General features: G+C 39.7%; 1 protein-coding gene across 1 annotated transcript; it reads right to left on the reverse strand.

Annotated features, from left to right (window-relative positions):
* Positions 1 to 96: 96 nt before the first annotated feature.
* Positions 97 to 20764, reverse strand: LOC124132171. Its single transcript, XM_046495926.2, has 5 exons — positions 20711 to 20764; positions 6894 to 7039; positions 5477 to 5647; positions 5158 to 5274; positions 97 to 4874 (listed from the first exon to the last, which is right to left on the reverse strand). Exons 2-5 carry the CDS (start codon positions 6982 to 6984, stop codon positions 778 to 780), a joined length of 4476 nt encoding a protein of 1491 aa, XP_046351882.2. The 5' UTR covers positions 6985 to 7039; positions 20711 to 20764; the 3' UTR covers positions 97 to 777.
* Between the last annotated feature and the right edge of the window lie 289 nt (positions 20765 to 21053).

Genomic DNA, 21053 nt, shown 5'->3' on the forward strand with positions numbered 1-21053 from the left:
GACGGCGGTCTGTAAATAATCGAGTCTGGACCAGACAATCCAGTGATTAATGTCATGAGCATCGATCCAGGCCAATGGGATCGATGACATGCATCAACCAAGTCAGCGAGCCTGACCACCCGATCCCGTTAGGCGCCTTTTACGACAAGCATAGTCACCTTTTACGGCAAGCAGGGGTTGCTGAAGACCTATTCTCCCCCTGGAATCTTCACGGGTCCATGACATAGTGATGACCAACCGGTGTAAGATTGAGGTCATATTGTTGGTTCAGACCGTTCAGTAGGTATTTCCCAGCAGAGAGTACACTCCATTATCACATTAAACTTGGCAATGAAGAAAGTTGGATTCCAAAGCTTCAGACATTTAAAAAAAATATGCCAGGCAGTCTCGTGGTTATCTAGCTTTGTTTGAAGCTGAGCCAGAAAGTTCTTGACAATGATTTGTGACTATAGGTGACGTCTGTGTTAACTTCTTCCAGCCTGAATGAAAACAGTGCAAGCATCATCATCACCACTAAAGAAGGCAAGGCTGTCCCATCAGATGGAAAGGTTATGGACTCAGTGCTCTGGCTCTGGACCCCAAAACACGTTACTTTTCAAAATAAGAAATGTTAGTGGCAGTAATGGCTTAGATGATAGATTAAGAAATTGTGTAAATTGATTACTTAATTAAGATATGTATAACTGATCACAGTTCCAGTCTTTGATCAACAGACACTTTCCTATACCTGATAGTCTTCTATTCATACGCAAACAATTTGGTTGGTGGAAAAAGTTTTTACAAGTCATCCCCAAGATGCTTGACAAAATCTAGACCTTTGCTAAAACCTTTCAACATCTTCGTACCTAATTGTAGAGTTTGAGCAGTGCCCTTCATAATGTCAGAAAGCTTTTCATTTCCAGGTTCAACATGATCTGCAGCTTTCTTCATGGCTGTTGCAGAGCCCTCATAAACGTCCTCCATATGTACAAGGATGTCTTCAAACTCTTCCATGCTTTCTTTTTCTCTTTGACTTGGTTTAGTAGTTTTCATACTTTTCTCAAGCACTTTTAACAGTTCATAATGTCCATTGAATGTTGCAGTATCATATGGTGTCAGGCTCTCAAATTGTGTGTGCGGGTTAGCATCCAAAGACAAGAGCAGTTTGGTGTTCTCCAGAGCATGTTTTCCTCCTTCCTCAGCGAGCTTGTGTAACAAAGTCTTGCCATTTTGGAGTTTGTAATTCACTGATGCGCCTCCCTCCATCAAACTTCTCACTGTTTGTTCCTGAAGTTTCTTATCACCATTACATTTCTGCCACAATTTATTACCAAATAAGAGCCGACATACTTTTGCGTTTGAGTGTGGGACCAAATCACATGGGGTTTGCTGAAACCAGTTTTGCGCATCCGTGCATGCCCCCGCTTTGATGAGCATCTTTACAGCATTGTAGCAATGATTCCCTGTGGACACTGCCTTGTGAAGAGGCGTGTCACCATCTCTGTCAGGTTCGTTTAATCCTACATCCCTATCAATAAGAAACTGAAGAGTCCTGATCGCCCTTTCGTCTTGTGACATACATGCAAAATGAAGAGCATTTCTCCCGCTGACATCTTTGTCGTGAATCTTTGCTCCAAGACTCACAAGCTCCTCTACCATGTCTGCTGTGTATTTTCTGGCATACAAACATGCGACATGTAATGGTGATCTGCCAGTATCATCTTTTGCATTCACACTGCAGCCAGCTTCCACAAGTTTTCGTATCAGTTTATGTGTATGGACTGCAGGGATTTCACAAACATTGTGTAGAAGCCTGTATGTATTGCTATAATTAGCAGTTTGCATATGTTTCCAGAGTCGAGTAACATCATCTGCCTTGTAACTGTTTGATGTACACACCTGTCTAATCAAGACGTTCATAAGAGTTTCAGCTATTTCTGTTTCATTACGAGATATAGCTATCTCGATTGGTGTTTTTCCGCTTGCGTTTGGTGCATCCATCCTAGACCCATTATCTATCAAGAAGAGGGCTACTTGTCCTTTGCTCTCACCTTTTGATAGGCATGCCATGTGTAAGGGGCTGTTGGCATGTTTATTCAAACCAAATGTACCCCCCTTGTCAATGAGCATCTGGATAATTAATACAGAATGTTTTCCACTAAGGAAACCTGACTTATGTATGGGGGTATTTCCATTTCTATCGCATGCAGAGACATCTGCTCGGTGACGTAAGAGCATTCCAACAATTGCTGGTGAGGCATCTCCATCAGATGCTGCAGCAAGATGCAGTGGTGTAAGGTCCTGTTCATTCCTTGCTTTCCATGCATTAGGGTTATGCATAAGTTCAAGGTACTCATCTCCATTCTCTGGGCATTCCTCACAAACAATGTGAATTGGAGTGTTTCCATTGATATCAGCCACAAGTACACATCCTGGAAAGGCTTTCACCAATTTTTCCACAGTTTCCTTGTTTTGTGGAACAGGAACCGCTTTGTGCAAAGGGGTCTGTTGACTTCGATTCTTAGCAAATATGGCACCTTTATCTATCATGGTCGTAATGATATGATGAAATCTCTTCATAGCAAGCAAATGGAATGGTGTATCCCCATTCATATCAGGAAGGTTGATATCAGCACCAGCTTCGATCAGTACTTCAGCTTCTTCAGCCCCACAATCCTCGCCAAGGAGGCAGTGGATTATAGAATTACCTTTCTCATCTTTTGAATTCACTTGCGTTGATTCTTTTGAGAGACACTGTAAAACACTGCATCTCTGTGGAACCATTCGTTTGGTAATCAACTGTAATGGTGTTTCTCCCTTTGCATTCTTATATTCTGGATCAGAGCCAGCACTGATCAGCAGTTCGCAGACCCCTGTACTTGGATTTTCACCATTGACATGACAGTGGAGTGGCGTGTTTCCAGCATTGTCACAACTCGATACATTTGCTTTATATCTCAACAAACACTTGACAGAATCCATGTTTCCAGCTGATGAAGCATAATGTAATGCAGTCCATCCATCATCAGTTGCAGCTTCAAGACTAAGCATTCCCAAATGTTCTCTTAATAGCCATCGGATAGTATCTGGTTTGCTCCCCAATTTGACACTGCTGGCGACATGGAGAACTGTCTCTTTCGATGTTGACAACCCCATGATGTCCCCTCCTTTTAGTAGAAGTTCTTCAATCACAGGTGTATGGTTGAATATGCATGCTAGATGAACAGGTTTATATGTCCCATGGCTATTGGTGTTGGGGTTCGCTCCCATTGATAAAAGATCTCTGACAATGTCAATATTTCCTCCTTCTGCTGCGTGTGACAAAAGAGCATCCAGGTCAGGAAGTGCAACATCCATTTTTTTGATTGAGAGGTATATGTCTTCCATGCCATTTTTGCAAGAGCAAAATAACACCAGGTTTCTTATGACATGGTAATCAGGAGGCTGCTGAAGCAGCAAATCTTTGATAATGTCTGTGTACCCGCTTATTACCAAGTTTCTAATGCATGGCTCCAGGTCGCCAAAGGAGAAGCTTGATAATAACCTGAAATATGACCTGGGTAATGAATCAGGTGTCGCCTTGTCCAATGAGCTGCAAATCCTATGAACGCAAATCTGGCATATCTGTTCACCAGAATCATCTAACAGGAGAGCAATTATGTCTGTGTTCATTGTGTCAAAAGCCTTGTGTAAAAGCTTGTGTTTAGAATCTTCAGAGAGTGTCACATCCTTAAGTGCCTCAACAAGTTCTGTATACTGGTATTGTACAGCCAAATCCATCACTTCGGTGGCATTTTCTGCCATCATGTCATATAAGTCAGGATCGACAGAGTCCAGGAACCTTCTATCTGAGAAACAATCATGACTGAGTGTTTGTGACACGCTAATTCTAAAGTTCTCCATGATTCTAGATGTCAGTTGTTGATGCACTTCAAATGGTAAAAGAAGTATCCTGTGTGATTCCTGTTCCAATTTTGTTGTAGTATGTTCAGCCAGAATATCAAAAGGGCAAATTCTCACCATGCACGTAAGATCAAGATTTTTCATTGACAGAAAAGCACATTTGTAATAGGTTTTGTGCTTAGAAAAATCGCCAGTTTCAAATGGACTTTCACCAAGAGAGGCTTTGTCAACACAGCACAAAGTTTCTATCTCGTATTTGAGATTCTGGTAATCTTTCATTACATTACACAAACGTAATGCATCTGTAACCATTGCACAGTAGATGCCTTTGTGTGATTCAAACAGTTCAGTAATCTTTGGTGTTACTATTTCATATGGGTCCCTGAAAAAGTCTAAACTGAGATTTTTATTGAAGAATTCACAACATTCAAGGAAATCATCTGGGGGGCCTTCATCACATGCATCAAACATAGCAACTTTCGGTAGAATCATTCCATGTTTCCTAAGAAGCCTGTCCAAAATCTCTACCTTTTCAAACCTTCTCAGTTTAAATTCATGTGTTTGGAGGTCAACAATGCATGATCTGTCAAATAGTTTTCCAAGTTTCTTTGCAATAAGATTGTCACATGTCATGATAAGAATGATCTTACCACCTTCGACTTCATTGTTGATCTGCCTTAGCACCGGAATCCACTGTGATTGGAAGTTGTCAATATTTCTACCAAATACATTATCAACTATGACGAGGAAGTGTTTGTCTTGGGGGAGTTCCGTCCACTGGTCAGGGCTGATCACCTCCACTGGTGTGAACTTCTTGTCAGCTGTAAGTTTCTTTGCAATATACTTGGCCATTGTTGTTTTTCCCTGTTTTGATTTAGCAGTCACTGCAACCTTTCCTTTCATCTTGATTATTTCAAGCGCTCTCTTTGAAGGCCTTGTCACAAAATGTGCCCGTTCATCAAAGTCTAGAAAGATGCTTTGTTTAGTTCTCTCTGAAAAGACAGAACAACAAAATCACTTAAATAACATATTGAGGTATTACGTTGTCTTACTATCTTTTCCTTTTTCATTGGAAGTTGTATACATGTTCAAGGAGAAAAAATTATACGTCTGTCTAGATCACTTTTTGTAATAATAGTATTAATGAATCTATTCAGTGGCTATATTCCATCTAAAGGTTTAGTCCTCAGTGGCGCATATTGGTTGAAGAGCCATGTAGAGGAAGCTATATTTATTATTTCTGTTTTGTGGAGGCCTTCTAATTGTCAACCTCACCTATCATTGTTTCTATTGGCGAAGGTGGCGGAGCATGGTAGTGAGTATTTTGCTGAACGTTCCCAAATATTGCTCCTGGGCAGTTAGTGATGTTAGTCGGCCGAAGTACCACCATCTCTGAAACATAAACATTATCATGAAACAGAAGGTGCAATTTGCAGACGACGTAGCATTATGGGCTTGAAAAAGTCGATGTCAGTTACTTTTTTCTTACATCTGTTAAACAAATGAATTTACGTATATATATGGTCGTATTATAGTGCAACCAGTTTAACTTTGTCCGTATAGGTATCAACTGTAACCTGTGTGGATGTAATACCTTGATCAGTTTTCGTTGCAAGTGCAATAGATTCTTGACATATATCTGGAGAAGAGGCCATCATGGTTCCAGGTGTAGGGTTGCCATTTACACTGTTCTCTGTCGTTTTGTCATTGAGAGAGGATGATGCTCCATTCAGCGTATCAATATTTAATGGCTGAAGGTCCTTACCTAGAATACACGTGAAATGAAATGTTTAATCATTGATATATGTTTTCAAGCAACTACGTATACCTGATTAATATTTGTGAAAATCAATAATTCTCTCTCATATGATCATCATTGACATATGTAATACAGTCAAATAGTTTCATGGAAGTGTACACTTGAAATGTCAACAAGGACAACCTCTCAATATGCATTAATACGCCAGCACATAGATTTGATATTTTCTTCACACATATTGAGGACACATTTGTAAAGTACCCTTCATTCTATTATACATGTCACACCATTAAACCGTATAAATTTTACCAAATCCACATAAAGAATAAAGAACTTAAATCAATTACACAATGATACATGCATAACTGGCTATGCAGACCGACAAAATTACATGTTCATCATGAATAGCATGGCAATAGTGGCAGCCACTGTGGTTCATAAAGGTCAAAGGTTTAAATTAAGATCACCATTATGAATACACAAGAACACACGTCTTACTGTCGATCATTCCACATAATTAACATAAATCTAATTTCATATACATAAATGCAAAATCGGCTCAGCCAATGTTACTTTTAGTGTCTGCCGTGTGGGTGGGGGCATATTTATAATCGGTTTGGAACTATGTAAGCAAGTATAAGGACACCATTCCTGGAATCACATATACAAAATTCAGCTTCATTGACCCAGACGTTTCATATGAGGTGTCTAACAAACACTAAAACTAGAAAAAAACGGAGGTATTTGAGGGTTTAAAGTCGTAGTGTGCATGAAAACATTCTGCACAGGTCATTCTTACTGCATATGGAATTTTCATAGTGATACATTCAGAAATGGTTGAGCAATGGGCTAAATGATACATTTAACATGGTCGTAGTGGTGACCATGTTTTAAATAGGATCAAAATCTTGTGAGCAGAATTTAGAGTGAGTGTGTGGGTTGGGTTTAAGGAAAAAATGATGATCTGAATCCAAAATCCCCCCTGAAATTCAAATGGTCGATCTCTTTCGGGTACATTCATTCATACAAGTTATAGCCTTTGTGGTACTACGGATACTGAGAAAAAGGAGTAAAACTTGTGATGCTAAAGGTTTAGCTTGTTGAATCCTTTGGTATGAGAAGGAGAATCTTAGGTTCCGGTTTACTCCTTCAACTTTCAGAGAAGTCAACTAAAATGAACATAAGGACGGACAATACCATACGCTGGCTTAAAGACTATGGAAAATGGATAAATCAACCGTGCCATTGGTACCTTCCTCTGTGTCCTGCTCTCTGTTTGGCTCCGTAGAAAGATCTCGTGTAGTGGTGGTATTGGTTTCCATCGTAATAGAAGTGTTGTACATATGGCTTTTATCTGCATAAGACCATTCGTTTGAAATTTCCACACTTCCAGAGAATCTGAAATATGGAGTATCTCAGTTAATGTTTGTTTGTTCGTTTATTTGTTGTTTAACGCCGCACTCAGCAGTATTCAAGCTATATGACGGCAGTCTGTAAATAATAGAGTCTGGACTAGACAATCCAGTGATTGACATCATGAGTATCGATCCACGCAATTTGGATTGATGACCTGCATCAACCAAGTCAGCGAGCCTGACCACCAGATCCGGTTAGTTGCCTCTTACGACAAGCATAGTCGCTTTTTACGGCAAGCATCGGTTGCTGAAGACCTATTCTACGCCGGATCTTCATGGGTCGTATCTCAGTTAATAAAAGAGTAGATTAGGAGCATGTTTGAATCATTACCTGTACCCAAATTCAGAAAACAGTAAACCCAACAAATCAAGGTAAAACGACGAATATCTAAATGGTGTGTATGAATATTTACATGACAAAGAACAACAAGAGTTTGCCACTAACATGGCTATATCCCCCGCCCCTGTTACAGAATTTATGACATAGTTGAATCTAAACAAACCCTAACCTTTTTTAACCGAGGTGGAACTTGTCATGGAAATTGTAAAAAAAAGATGAGTTTGGAACCTAAGTCCATCTTGTTGCCATTGAAACGTAAAAAATAACAATTTATAAAATTTCTCAATAGCAAAAGGCACCTGTTCAGCATGTACCTGACAGACCTGCAAAGTCTGATGAAAAAATATTGAACAGTTTATGAGTTATGCTCCGGAAATGAACCCTACCCTCACAGAACCTAAGTCCATCTTGTTGCCATAGGAACATAAAAAATAAAAATTTCTAAAATTTCTCAATCGCAAAAGGCACCAGTTCAGCATGTACCTGACAGACCTGCAAAGTTTGATGAAAAAATTAGAACGGTTTATGAGTTATGCTCCGGAAACGAAACGTGACGGACGGACGGAGCCCGTTTCTATATCCCCCGCCAACTTCGTTGGGCGGGGGATAAAAACTAACACCATATTAACATTACATAAACAGAAGCCAAATGAACAGCTGTTCATTGCGTCTTACATTGCATTATCGCTTTCCGCTTTTTCTCTTCTTCCTACAATCATATCATTCGCTGACGTTTAGTCACACTCGTCGCACAACCTTTTCACGGGGAAAAGTTCCACCAATACATGTACAGAGGGCCAGTTGATGTTCAATATCACCACAAGCCACTTGAGACTATAGTTTAGGAAGCCACTACACAGTGCACCCAAGTGTCTGCAGAGAATGTTGCTAAGGCTGCAGCGCTACGAAATACAGCTCGCCTACAGGCCTGGAAAATAGATGCAGTTAGCCGACACATTAAGCAGAGCACCACTGCCTGAACTTGCAGATACAGGAATGGACCAGGAATTCATCAACTTGATAGACTACGTCCCAATTGCTAAAGCAAGAATGGAAGAGATACTGGAGAAAGTCAAGTCAGACGCAGACCTACAACAAGTGTATGACATCATTTGGAAGGGCTGGCTGGATCAGTTGAAAGATGTTCCTGACGCTGCAAGACCATACTTCAACTGTTGAGATGAGTTGACTGTACAAGATGGCATTATCTACCGAGGTCAAAGTGTAGGGAACAAGCTAAGGATCCCATGTTGTCACAGTCAGTAGCAGACCGTCCAAAGTTGGAGCAGATGGCATTGGTTCTAGATGGCAACAACTATCTCATCGCTGTAGATTACTTCGCAAAGGGTCATTCTGAAGTGACACGCAATGGGATGTCCTCAGATCTTTGTGTAGCGATAGCGAGAACTAAGATATGATTTTAATGAGATTGCTCAATACTACAATCAGAGTACGAAACAGATCCCTTTTCTTCAGAGAGGTGATAGTGTGAGAATCTTACCCAAAACAATTGGCGACAAACTATGGCAGAAAGCAGAAGTCTTGGGACCCACCAAAGACAGACCCCGTTCCTATGAGGTCATTACAGGGGACAATCAGACCCTGAGACGAAATCGCAGACATCTGAGAAAAACTTCTGAATCACCAAGTCATGGAACACTCCAGGTTACAAGGAAATCTCCAAAGCCGACAGACATCACCTTACCTAAGACGATAAGTGTACACATACCTTCCAGAGGCGTGCATCACAGTCCTGCACACACACCTGCGAAAGTCACAGCCAGAACATGGCTACCTAACTCATGAACCCCAGCAGTGTGTTACAACACGGTCAGGCAGAGAGATACGCAAACCAGAATATCTCAAGGACTACACAGAATAGGACGTATCAAGTTAAAGTGTTAAACTTAATTTAAGTGGGTTAACTAACCGACTTTCAGTCTTACTTTTGTTGTCCATTCTCAGTTAAAGTAAATGTTTCTCAGTGTGGAGTTAGTGTTGAACTCGACAATGTTATGTTGGACAGTCACCAGAGACGCGATGGTGTTCATAATGTTCCCTACAGTGCCATGATGACTCTTGAGCAAGTCAAAGTAAACAACAGTGACATACAAGAAATGTGATATACAAGGAACAGTTGTGCCAAATATTTTGACTTTAACTTATGACTCTTGTCATCCATCAATACTCCCTACATTCCATGCAAACTTTAATTTGTTTATTGAAAGGGATTTATGTGTGACGTCATTTGTATAACGTCATGTGTATGACGTCACAACTTTGGGTGTACCGCCATGTAGTAAGTAAAGTATGTCCACCAAACACACACTGTTTGTGGTATCTTATGGAACGCCCTGATTCATGTCTTTGTCTTAGACATGCATGATGACTTAAACAGATAATAGCAATGCCTGTGAAAAGAAGAGCTGCCATCAACCATCGTTTGGTCAGAGGGGCCAAACAAGCATCCCCAAGGGTGGTTAACGGGATCCCCATCATGCATGATGCTACAGTGGACGGTGAGTTTGAATATTCCATTACAAATAATTGCATGTCTATACCGTCTGGCATTTTGGTTTCCACCATGCCCACTCCCAAACAAACTGATCAAGTTTTGCATGATCATCAAAACGCGTCAGTAGTGCAGCAGCAGCAACAAATTTGGGCGCTTTTGGGGCAATCAGGACCCGGGCATTCTCTCAATGCTTGCGGGTCTTGTGGGGTTAACCCGTCTTTTCAGAACGAGGCTCCCGGTGACATGTCAATGCCGAACACGTCAACCAATGAAAATCGTCTGTCGGGGGAATCCCTCGTCCTCAACTCCGAGGTTATTGATGCACATGTCAAACAACAAACAAAGGAAAAAGTATAACGACAGTGGCATCGAAGAGGATGAAGCTCTTAATTTGGTCACCGATACAGCAGGTAAGGTGATATTTAAACCTGTCAAAGCGCCAACGAAAATAGTAACACTTGGAAGCTGGACATTGGCTTTCCATATTTACATAAATATATACCTCGCCAAACATTTCAGTCTACGGATGGTGGAAAGTCTACTATCTTACATGGAGACAATCCGTTTAACGGCACTTTGATTTGGAGGCCTTTGGTCTATACGACCAGCAATTCCGACATAGGATGGCTAGAGACCCTCTACAATGATGGGACAAAATTGATGGTGAGCTATGGCTAAAATACATGACCCCGCAGTTGAGCGTCAACAGGTAGGTGGTTCATCCGGTCAGATGACTGCTTCAAGTGTTTCAAACCCTGCACTCAACTTATGCTACACATCATGGGTGTAATAAGTACAGCTGCGCAACCTCCCACAGGTTTAAGCAAGTGCAGCTAGACGTCTCACGGGACGATGGCCTGCTTTCGAGGACAGGGGGTCCCACGAACCCCCAAATCAAACAATAGTTCAAGTCCACGCTTTAATGGCCCAAGGCAGTCAACCATAGGAACTAGAGGTCTTTGGCTCATACTCCCGTCAAACTAGATAAGTTAAAATGGTTGTGTCGTTATGCTCAGTTAAAGGCAGCCGATGCACAATATTTGCACATAGTCGTCTAGCAGGCAATTTACAATCCGCAACTCATATAGATAGAATAGACATCGCCAGACAAAAGCTAAAAAAAGAACTGGATCTTAACAGAATGGCAGGACCGTTTATCACTATGCCCTTTGTTAACTTGCAAGTCTCCCCTGTAGGTCTAATCCCAAAGAAACAGTCAGACTCACAACAATGTCAAGGTGAGAAATGATTTCCGTCTAATTCATCATCTATCTTATCCCAAAGGTGGGTCAATAAATGACCACATAGATCCGCCAGCATGTTCCATCTCGTATGCCAAATTCGATGAAGATGTGCAAATGGTGCAACACTTGGGAAAGGGAGCGTTGCTTGTGAAGTTTGACATCAAGTCAGCATTGAGAATTATACCAGTACACCTGGATGATTTCGAACTGCTGGGTATCCAATTGGAAGGTAAATTTTACTTTGAAAAATGCTTACCATTTGGCTGCTCAATATCATGTGCTATCTTTGAGACTTTCAGCTCGTTCCTACAAAGGTGCATTAGTCAGCGCGTCCCAGCAATACTGATCATGCATTACCTCGATGACTTTCTGACTGAGGGATAGCAGGACACAACACAATGCCAATCCTATTTGCAGTCTTCACTAGAAATGCTAACTCAGCTAGGTATTCCCATCGCCCAGGACAAAACAGTTGGCTTGGTGTCTCAACTTACGTTCCTGGGCCTTGAAATAGATACCATAGCTATGCAGGTGAGAATACCAGAAGGTAAAATCAATGAAATCACAGCTCAAATTCGGCACATACTCGCCACATCAAAATCAAAGGCAACAAAGAAAGACTTACACTCTTTCTCATTGGTAAATCAATTTTGTGTGTAGGGCCATCCCAATGGGTACAGCATTCTGCCACAGACTCATCGACCTCCTCTGCCAAGGTAAGCAACTTTTCCATCATATTCAAATCACGGAATGAGTAAAAGAGCATCTTCAAATGTGGCTTACACATTGCAGTAAAATAAAATCCAAGCGTATCAAATACGCAACGAACATTACAGATACGCTACAAAAATAATGCATATCATCAAAATATTGTGAAGTAACCCTGCGTATTCGATTAGCAAATCAGAAACTTATTTTGAAATTATAAATGGGCATTCCCTCAACCTTGCCAATCTCCTCGATGACAGTTACATCATGATCATTTGCCATCCCTCTTTCTTGTGGAAGTATCGTATTTTTGAGTCCTATAAAGCTCTCGAACCCACACGACAATTCTCGGTATTTAACTTAAATACCCACATGTGTAAAAACAAGTGGGTAACAGAAATTTGAATACCCAGATAGAATTACTGATACCCAATGATTTTAAAATGCATGGGTAAAATACCAACAACACAAAAAGCTTATCTGGAGCTCTGAGTTCTACTGTGACAACCAGGCTGTGGTGGCAATCATCATTTTGTTTAAGTCTAAATACATTGCAACCAATTCCAATGTTAAAGCCGATGAACTCTCAAGGTTTCAGCTCAATCAGCAGCACCAGAAGCAGAGCCTGTGCCAATGCCGGTTCCAGACAACATATGGCAGATCTAAAGCGAGAAGTAGACAGGCAGCTACAACAGTCCCTATCTGAAAATACATGGTCTACCTACAATGTGTCGCTTGTGTGTCCCAAAGGTCTGTCGAACAGTTTCCGCATCAGTAATAAAGCGATCTTGAAGATGCTTCGCACAATCTGACGATCCTGGCGTCGGGTGGTCATCCTTGGTCTTCCACTACGTGGTCGGTCATCTATAGTGTTGGTGGTCTGGTACCGTTGCTGGAAACTGTATATGGTCCTTACGTGGACCTGAAATGCATTGGCTACTTGCCGGGCGGTTTGTCCAGCTTGCAATCGTCCGAGGGCTTGGTGTCGCTGATTTCTTTTCAATCTTGGCATGTGGTAGCAATTCAATAACGAATGAACGTTATCTGATCTGGGTGGATTTTTATAGGGCAAGAAATGGAGGAAAGTATGTGCATTTCAATTTGCACGGAACTCACGTGCATCGGGTTACCATGGCCGTTGCCGTGATGCGTTTGGGCAATCAACATAGCCCACCTTCTTCAGGGAGGTGGGCCCTCACGGTAATATCATGCAATAATCCAAAATATTATCGAAGATCAGAGTAAAATTGCAAATTTCTTCCATATCCATGGTATCCATAGTATCACAACTACAAATTCGTTCTTTAAGTGGAATTTTAGTAGGTAGGTAGGTAGGTAGGAGAGTATGTTATGTCATGGAGGATACATTTGAGGGATGGGTACAATGTGTGAAGTCCATTTCTGGTGTCCCCCGCCGTGATATTGCTGAAATATTGCTAAAAGCGGCGTAAAACCATACTCATTCATTCAATCATTTGAGGGAGAGGGTTCTATTATTTGCCGTACCGCAGGAAGAGACCTGTGGACGTGAGCGCTGGGTTGTGTATAAGATGGCCATTGCATAAAGGCCGCCAGGAGAGGTAAAAATTGAGCCTTGACTGTGTCATTTAAACAGGATAAAGTAGTGCTGTTTTCATAGGTCTGTTGAATAAACTCCAAGCACTACTGTCAATCTATCTTCTACTCGATCCTTGATACATCATTGTGGCATTTACAATATATATTCATTTCAACCTACATTAATAGTTTACAATTATATTTATTCGAGTATTTGTCAATTATGTTGGGCTTACAAGAACTAATTGTAATTTGTGGAGACATGTAAACATAAAACGTATCATGTAAAGTAGGTAGTAAGGAAGATGGTAAATAAAGATATTCAAACCCCATGATAATACAATGATACATCTGTACTCATAAAGCTTATGTTCCACGTGCTCGGAATAGCCCGGAGGAAAGATGTTTAAATGGTTTAAACATATTTTTATTTCAACTGAAAATTTGGATCGGTAAAAAAAGACAGCACTTTTTTTAATACCCCTCCCTACATAGAGATCAGGTAACAATGATGGTAAAGATGTTTACCAAATATTCACAAAAATAATTGGTGGTCAGTTATCAAGCATGATCAGAAGTGTCTGGTTTTGATAGTCAGACCAGAGACCATAACATAGACTATTTATATCCGTGTCTTCTAAAGGTGCTCCTCTGATTGTTTCTGAGTACTCACATGACACATTTAGTAGCACCTTTAGAACACAAGCTCCGGCGTTCATACAGTTTGGCCCTCACTCTATGAAGGTTCATACTCCAATGAACTCACACAAAGTGAAAGTCAATTCTTAATAACACGCGGGCAGTTTAATAATAATTCTATCCATTGTAGCTGAAAATATATTTGAACCAAAATAAGGTTAGAGTGTTATCAAATTATTACTTCATAATTCAGGTAAGCTACAGAGCCTTGAAAGAGGTACTTATTTTGTGTCCTATTTTAAGTGATAAGCACAATCTCATGAACGTATTTGCAGCGTCCGTATACGGATACCTTGTCCACAGTGGTAACACGTAGTCAACATTAAATCGAGAACTTTACCTGGTCTACTGTGTAGCAATCATGATGGTTAGATTATATGTGCACAGGAAGATAATTTTTTGATAAAATAAAATAAAAAGGACCATCTAGAAATGTAAAATTTATGGATCTAGGATCTGTAGGTTTACAAATTAATATTAATATTTCAGAGAGGCCTATTTCGAAGTGGAACAGCTAGTAGATGGTATTATATAGACAGTATTATAATCATGGCTTTCGGTATTGGGCAATATGGAATGGAATTGAAATATGTTGGAGAATATTGAATGGTATTGCAGTATGTAGGAGAATATGGCATGGTATTGTAGTAGCGTGCAGCATGTTGGAGAATATGGAATGATATTGTAGTATGTAGGAGAATATGGAATGGTATTGTAGTATGTAGGAGAATATGGAATGGTATTATAGTAGCGTGCAGCATGTTGGAGAATATGGAATGGTATTGTAGTATGTAGGAGAATATGGGATGACATTGTAGTATGTATGAGAATATGGAATGGTATTGTAATATGTTGGAGAATATGGAATGGTATTGTAATATGTTGGAGAATATGGAATGGTATTGTAGTATATAGGAGAATATGGGATGGCATTGCAGTATGTTGGAGAATATGGAATGATATTGTAGTAGAGTGCAGTATGTTGGAGAATATGGAATGGTATTGTAGTAGAGTGAAGTATGTTGGAGAATATGGAATGGTATCGTAGTATGTAGGAGAATATGGGATGGCATTGTAGTATGTAGGAGAATATGGAATGGTATTGTAGTATGTTGGAGAATATGGAATGGTATTGTAGTATGTAGGAGAATATGGCATGGTATTGTAGTATGTAGGAGAATATGGAAGGGTATTGTAGTATGTAGGAGAATATGGAATGGTATTGTAGTAGCGTGCAGTATGTTGGAGAATATGGAATGGCATTGTAGTATGTAGGAGAATATGGAATGGTATTGTAGTAGTGTGCAGTATGTTGGAGAATATGGAATGGCTTTGTAGTATGTAGGAGAATATGGAATGATATTGTAGTAGCTTGCAGTATGTAGGAGAATATGGAATGGTATTGTAGTATGTAGGAGAATATGGAATGGTATTGTAGTATGTAGGAGAATATGGAATGATATTGTAGTAGCGTGCAGTATGTTGGAGAATATGGAATGGTATTGTGTATGTAGGAGAATATGGGATGGTATTGCAGTATGTAGGAGAATATGAAATGGTATTGCAGTATGTAGGAGAATATGGAATGATATTGTAGCATGTAGGAGAATATGGAATGGTATTGTAGTAATGTGTAGTATGTAGGAGAATATGGAATGTTATTGTAGTATGTTGGAGAATATGGAATGATATTGTAGTAGCGTGCAGTATGTTGGAGAATATGGAATGGTATTGTAGTATGTTGGAGAATATGGAATGATATTGTAGTAGGGTGCAGTTTTTTGGAGAATATGGAATCGTATTGTAGTAGAGTGCAGTTTGTTGGAGAATAAGGAATGGTATTGTAGTATGTAGGAGAATATGCGATGGCATTGTAGTATGTAGGAGAATATGGAATGGTATTGTAGTATGTTGGAGAATATGGAATGGTATTGTAGTATGTAGGAGAATATGGAATGGTATTGTAGTAGCGTGCAGTATGTTGGAAAATATGGAATGGTTTTGTAGTATGTAGGAGAATATGGAATGGTGAGTGAGTGAGTGAGTATGGTTTTACGCCGCTTTTAGCAATATTCCAGCAATATCACGGCAGGGGACACCAGAAATGGGCTTCACACATTGTGCCCATGTCGGGAATCGAACCCGGGTCTTCGGCGTGACGAGCGAACGCTTTAACCACTAGGCTACCCGACCGCCCCGAATATGGAATGGTATTGTAGTAGTGTGCAGTATGTTGGAGAATATGGAATGGTATTGTAGTATGCAGGAGAAAATGGAATGATATTGTAGTAGCTTGCAGTATGTAGGAGAATATGGAATGATATTGTGTATGTAGGAGAATATGGGATGGTATTGTAGTATGTAGGAGAATATGGAATGGTATTGTAGTATGTAGGAGAATATGGAATGATATTGTAGTAGCGTGCAGTATGTTGGAGAATATGAAATGGTATTGTAGTATGTAGGAGAATATGGAATGATATTGTAGTAGTGTGCAGTATGTTGGAGAATATGGAATGGTATTGTGTATGTAGGAGAATATGGAATGGTATTGTAGTATGTTGGAGAAACTGGAATGATATTGTAGTAGCGTGTAGTATGTTGGAAAATATGGAATGGTATTGTAGTAGTATGCAGTATGTTGGAGAATATTGAATGGTATTGCAGTATGTAGGAGAATATTGAATGGTATTTAAGCATGTAGGAGAATATGGAATGGTATTGTAGTAATGTGCAGTATGTTGGAGAATATGGAATGGTATTGTGTATGTAGGAGAATATGGGATGGTATTGTAGTATGTTGGAGAAACTGGAATGATATTGTAGTAGTGTGTAGTATGTTGGAAAATATGGAATGGTATTGTAGTAGTATGCAGTATGTTGGAGAATATTGAATGGTATTGCAGTATGTAGGAGAATATTGAATGGTATTTTAGCATGTAGGAGAATATGGAATGGTATTGTAGTAATGTGTAGTATGTAGGAGAATATGGAATTGTATTGTAGTATGTTGGAGAATATGGAATGATATTGTAGTAGCGTGTAGTATGTTGGAGAATATGAAATGATATTGTAGTAGCATGCAGTATGTTGAAGAATATGGAATGGTATTGTAGTATGTAGGAGAATATGGGATGGTATTGTAGTAGCGTGTAGTATGTAGGAGAATATGGAATGGTATTGTAGTATTTATGAGAATATGGAATGGTATTATAGTATGTAGGAGAATATGGAATGGTATTGTAGTAGCGTGTAGTATGTAGGAGAATATGGAATGGTATTGTAGTATGTAGGAGAATATGGAATGGTATTGTAGTAGCGTGTAGTATGTTGGAGAATATGGAATGGTACTGTAGTATGTAGGAGAATATGGAATGGTATTGTAGTATGTAGGAGAATATGGAATGGTATTGTAGTATGTTGGAGAATATGGAATGGTATTGTAGTATGTAGGAGAATATGGAATGGTATTGTAGTAGCGTGTAGTATGTAGGAGAATATGGAATGGTATTGTAGTATGTAGGAGAATATGGAATGGTATTGTAGTAGCGTGTAGTATGTTGGAGAATATGGAATGGTATTGTAGTATGTAGGAGAATATGGAATGGTATTGTAGTATGTAGGAGAATATGGAATGGTATTGTAGTATGTTGGAGAATATGGAATGGTATTGTAGTATGTAGGAGAATATGGAATGGTATTGTAGTAGCGTGTAGTATGTTGGAGAATATGGAATGGTATTGCAGTATGTAAGAAGAATATAGAATGGTATTGTGGTATGTAGGAGAATATGGAAAGGTATTGTAGTAGTGTGCAGTATGTTGGAGAATATGGAATGGTATTGTAATATGTAGGAGAATATGGAATGATATTGTAGTAGTGTGCAGTATGTAGGAGAATATGGTATTGTAGTATGTAGGAGAATATGGAATGATATTGTAGTAGCGTGCAGTATGTTGGAGAATATGGAATGGTATTGTAGTATGTAGGAGAATATGGAATGGTATTGTAGTAGCGTGTAGTATGTAGGAGAATATGGAATGGTATTGTTGTATGTAGGAGAATATGGAATGATATTGTAGTAGCATGCAGTATGTTGGAGAATATGGAATGGTGTTGCAGTATGTAGGAGAATATGGAATGGTATTGTAGTATGTAGGAGAATATGGAATGATATTGTAGTAGCATGCAGTATGTTGGAGAATATGGAATGGTATTGCAGTATGTAGGAGAATATGGAATGGTATTGTAGTATGTAGGAGAATATGGAATGGTATTGTAGTAGCATGTAGTATGTAGGAGAATATGGAATGATATTGTAGTATGTAGGAGAATATGGAATGGTATTGTAGTATGTAGGAGAATATGGAATGGTATTGTAGTATGTTTGAGAATATGGAATGGTATTGTAGTATGTAGGAGAATATGGAATGGTATTGCAGTATGTAGGAGAATATGGAATGGTATTGTGGTATGTAGGAGAATATGGAATGGTATTGTAGTAGCGTGTAGTATGTAGGAGAATATGGAATGGTATTGTAGTATGTAGGAGAATATGGAATGGTATTGTAGTAGCGTGTAGAATGTAGGAGAATATGGAATGGTATTGTAGTATGTAGGAGAATATGGAATGATATTGTAGTAGCATGCAGTATGTTGGAGAATATGGAAAGGTATTGCAGTATGTAGAAGAATATAGAATGGTATTGTGGTATGTAGGAGAATATGGAATGGTATTGTAGTAGCGTGCAGTATGTAGGAGAATATGGAATGATATTGTAGTAGCGTGCAGTATGTTGGAGAAAATGGAATGGTATTGTAGATTGTAGGAGAATATGGGATGGTATTGTAGTATGTTGGAGAATATGGAATGATATTGTGGTAGCATGTTGTATACTCACACGCAAAAGAAACGCAAGTCGAGTATGCAGTATACTTGTTATTTATTTTTAACAGTAAAGACAAGAAATACTAATAGGGCAAGATTGACAAAAATTTGGCTGAAGACAATTTAATGGATTAGAAGGCAGATGACAATTGTTTTTTTCAAATGTTAAGGGCTTACACAGTTTCGGGTCAATACCCAAAGTGTCAGTCAATACCTGGTGTGACCACCATTAGCATTGTTCACTGCCACACATCTCCTGTACATTGAGTGGATCAGACGATTTGTGAAGGCCCTAGGGATCCTCCTGCACTCATCCAGAGCAGCTGTGCGTAGTTCATCGGCAGTTGTAGGGACTGGGCGCACATTATGCAGACACCTTTGAACCTCATCCCACAAGTGTTCGATGGGGTTCAGATCAGGGCTGAGGGCTGGCCACGGTAGAACACGGATGTTGTGTTGTTGCAGAAAGGCCATGGTAGCTCTGGCAACTTTGGGACGAGCGTTGTCCTGCTGGAAAATGTGTTGTTGATGTTGTGCAAAAAATGGATCAACGTGAGGTCTGATCGCTTGGTCAATATACCGCTGAGCAGTGACGCTGTGTCCCCGACCTTGACCAACATTCAGAAAGCACATGGGTCCAAGTCTCGCATTAAGTCCAATCCCTGCCCATATCATGACGCTAGGTCCACCCAATGGATCCCTTTCCACAACGTTTCTGTCAGCGAAACGATCACCTCGACGCCGCCAAATTCTGACTCTTCCGTCTGCATGGGAGACACAAAAGTGACTTTCATCAGAGAAGATGACACGCCTCCACTCACGGTGACGCCAATTGCGATGACCCTGTGTCCAGTGAAGTCGTGCTTGTGGATGCCGTGGTTGGATAACAGGACGACGTGCTGGTCGGCAACATCTGAGGTTGTTGGACAGCGTTATTTACAGCATGTATTGAAATCTAAATTTTGGATATTTACTCCGAGAAATGAATTTCAAAAATAGCATATTAGTGATCACGGGTATCTGTCCTTTATGAAATCACCAATGATCATTCCAAAACGGCTCCGATAACCCTAGAATCGTTTAGAATGTTTTGGAAAATACACAAAAACGAACGCCGAAGTGAACTTTCCGCCATAATGGATAGTGTTTACAAAATCATGTTTCAGGTACACCGGTTATGAGGCGCCTGTAACATCACGTATATTTCAAACTTAGCTGCGATACACACATCCTTGAATTCCTCACACATTTTAGAATCGAATGAACAATGGTCTTTGTCACCAATATGAAGTGGCTGGATGAAATCAAGCAAAATAAGTAAGGTGTGAAAACGAACGCTGTGCTCGAAAAACTGCACTTGTTTGAAATGTAAACAAAGCAAAATACAGATTTTACACAGTGTAGCATTTTCTCCTATTTTGAGCTATCCATTCGTCTATTCGTTCAATATATTGGCTCAACATTTTTAGAACATGCATGGGAAGAGAATCATAGGATGAATTAGGGAATTTAAAATAGATACATTGACAATTTCTGTTGAAAATTCAAATCATTGCAAAGTTACCGTCCTGTGTGACGCCATGACTGACGCAAAATCACGCACAACGACAACGGTTTTTATCGGACTATTTCGGTTTGTTTCATGGAAAATTATAACAACAAATAACAGTACATAGATTGTCAGAATGTGTCTGATTACTTACATGTCACATTTATGTATATACGATCCCTGAATCAACAAAAGTCCACTCGTAAAATCCCGCGTACTGTTGACAGTGAACACACCATTTTGTAAAAGTCGGTCACAGGTAGTGATGTCATACGTCAACACTGTTGTACATATTTGGTAATTTCTTTGAGGTGAAGGTCCTTGAATGAGAGTGCACACGATTGTACCATGTCGTTTACAGTTTCAGTTATGATGTAGATTTTGCATATCTTTTATACATTTTTTCACACAATTAATTTCACTTTGGACATTTGTCAATGTTCAAAATGATATCATACGTAAATATAGGCCACAACATGTATGAACGAACCTTTGAT

Source organism: Haliotis rufescens, unplaced genomic scaffold, assembly GCF_023055435.1.
Source record: "Haliotis rufescens isolate VD_foot unplaced genomic scaffold, xgHalRufe1.0.p SCAF_4, whole genome shotgun sequence".
Lineage (NCBI taxonomy): Eukaryota > Metazoa > Mollusca > Gastropoda > Lepetellida > Haliotidae > Haliotis > Haliotis rufescens.

What these genes read in the sequence shown, in the direction of transcription:
- LOC124132171 (XM_046495926.2), bottom strand. Translation starts at nt 6,984, where the DNA reads ATGTACAACACTTCTATTACGATGGAAACCAATACCACCACTACACGA. An exon ending in AGAGCAGGACACAGAGGAAG is followed by an intron (nt 5,648 to 6,893) that starts GTACCAATGGCA and finishes CGTGTATTCTAG; the next exon opens with GTAAGGACCTTCAGCCATTA. An exon ending in GCCAATAGAAACAATGATAG is followed by an intron (nt 4,875 to 5,157) that starts GTGAGGTTGACA and finishes CTGTCTTTTCAG; the next exon opens with AGAGAACTAAACAAAGCATC.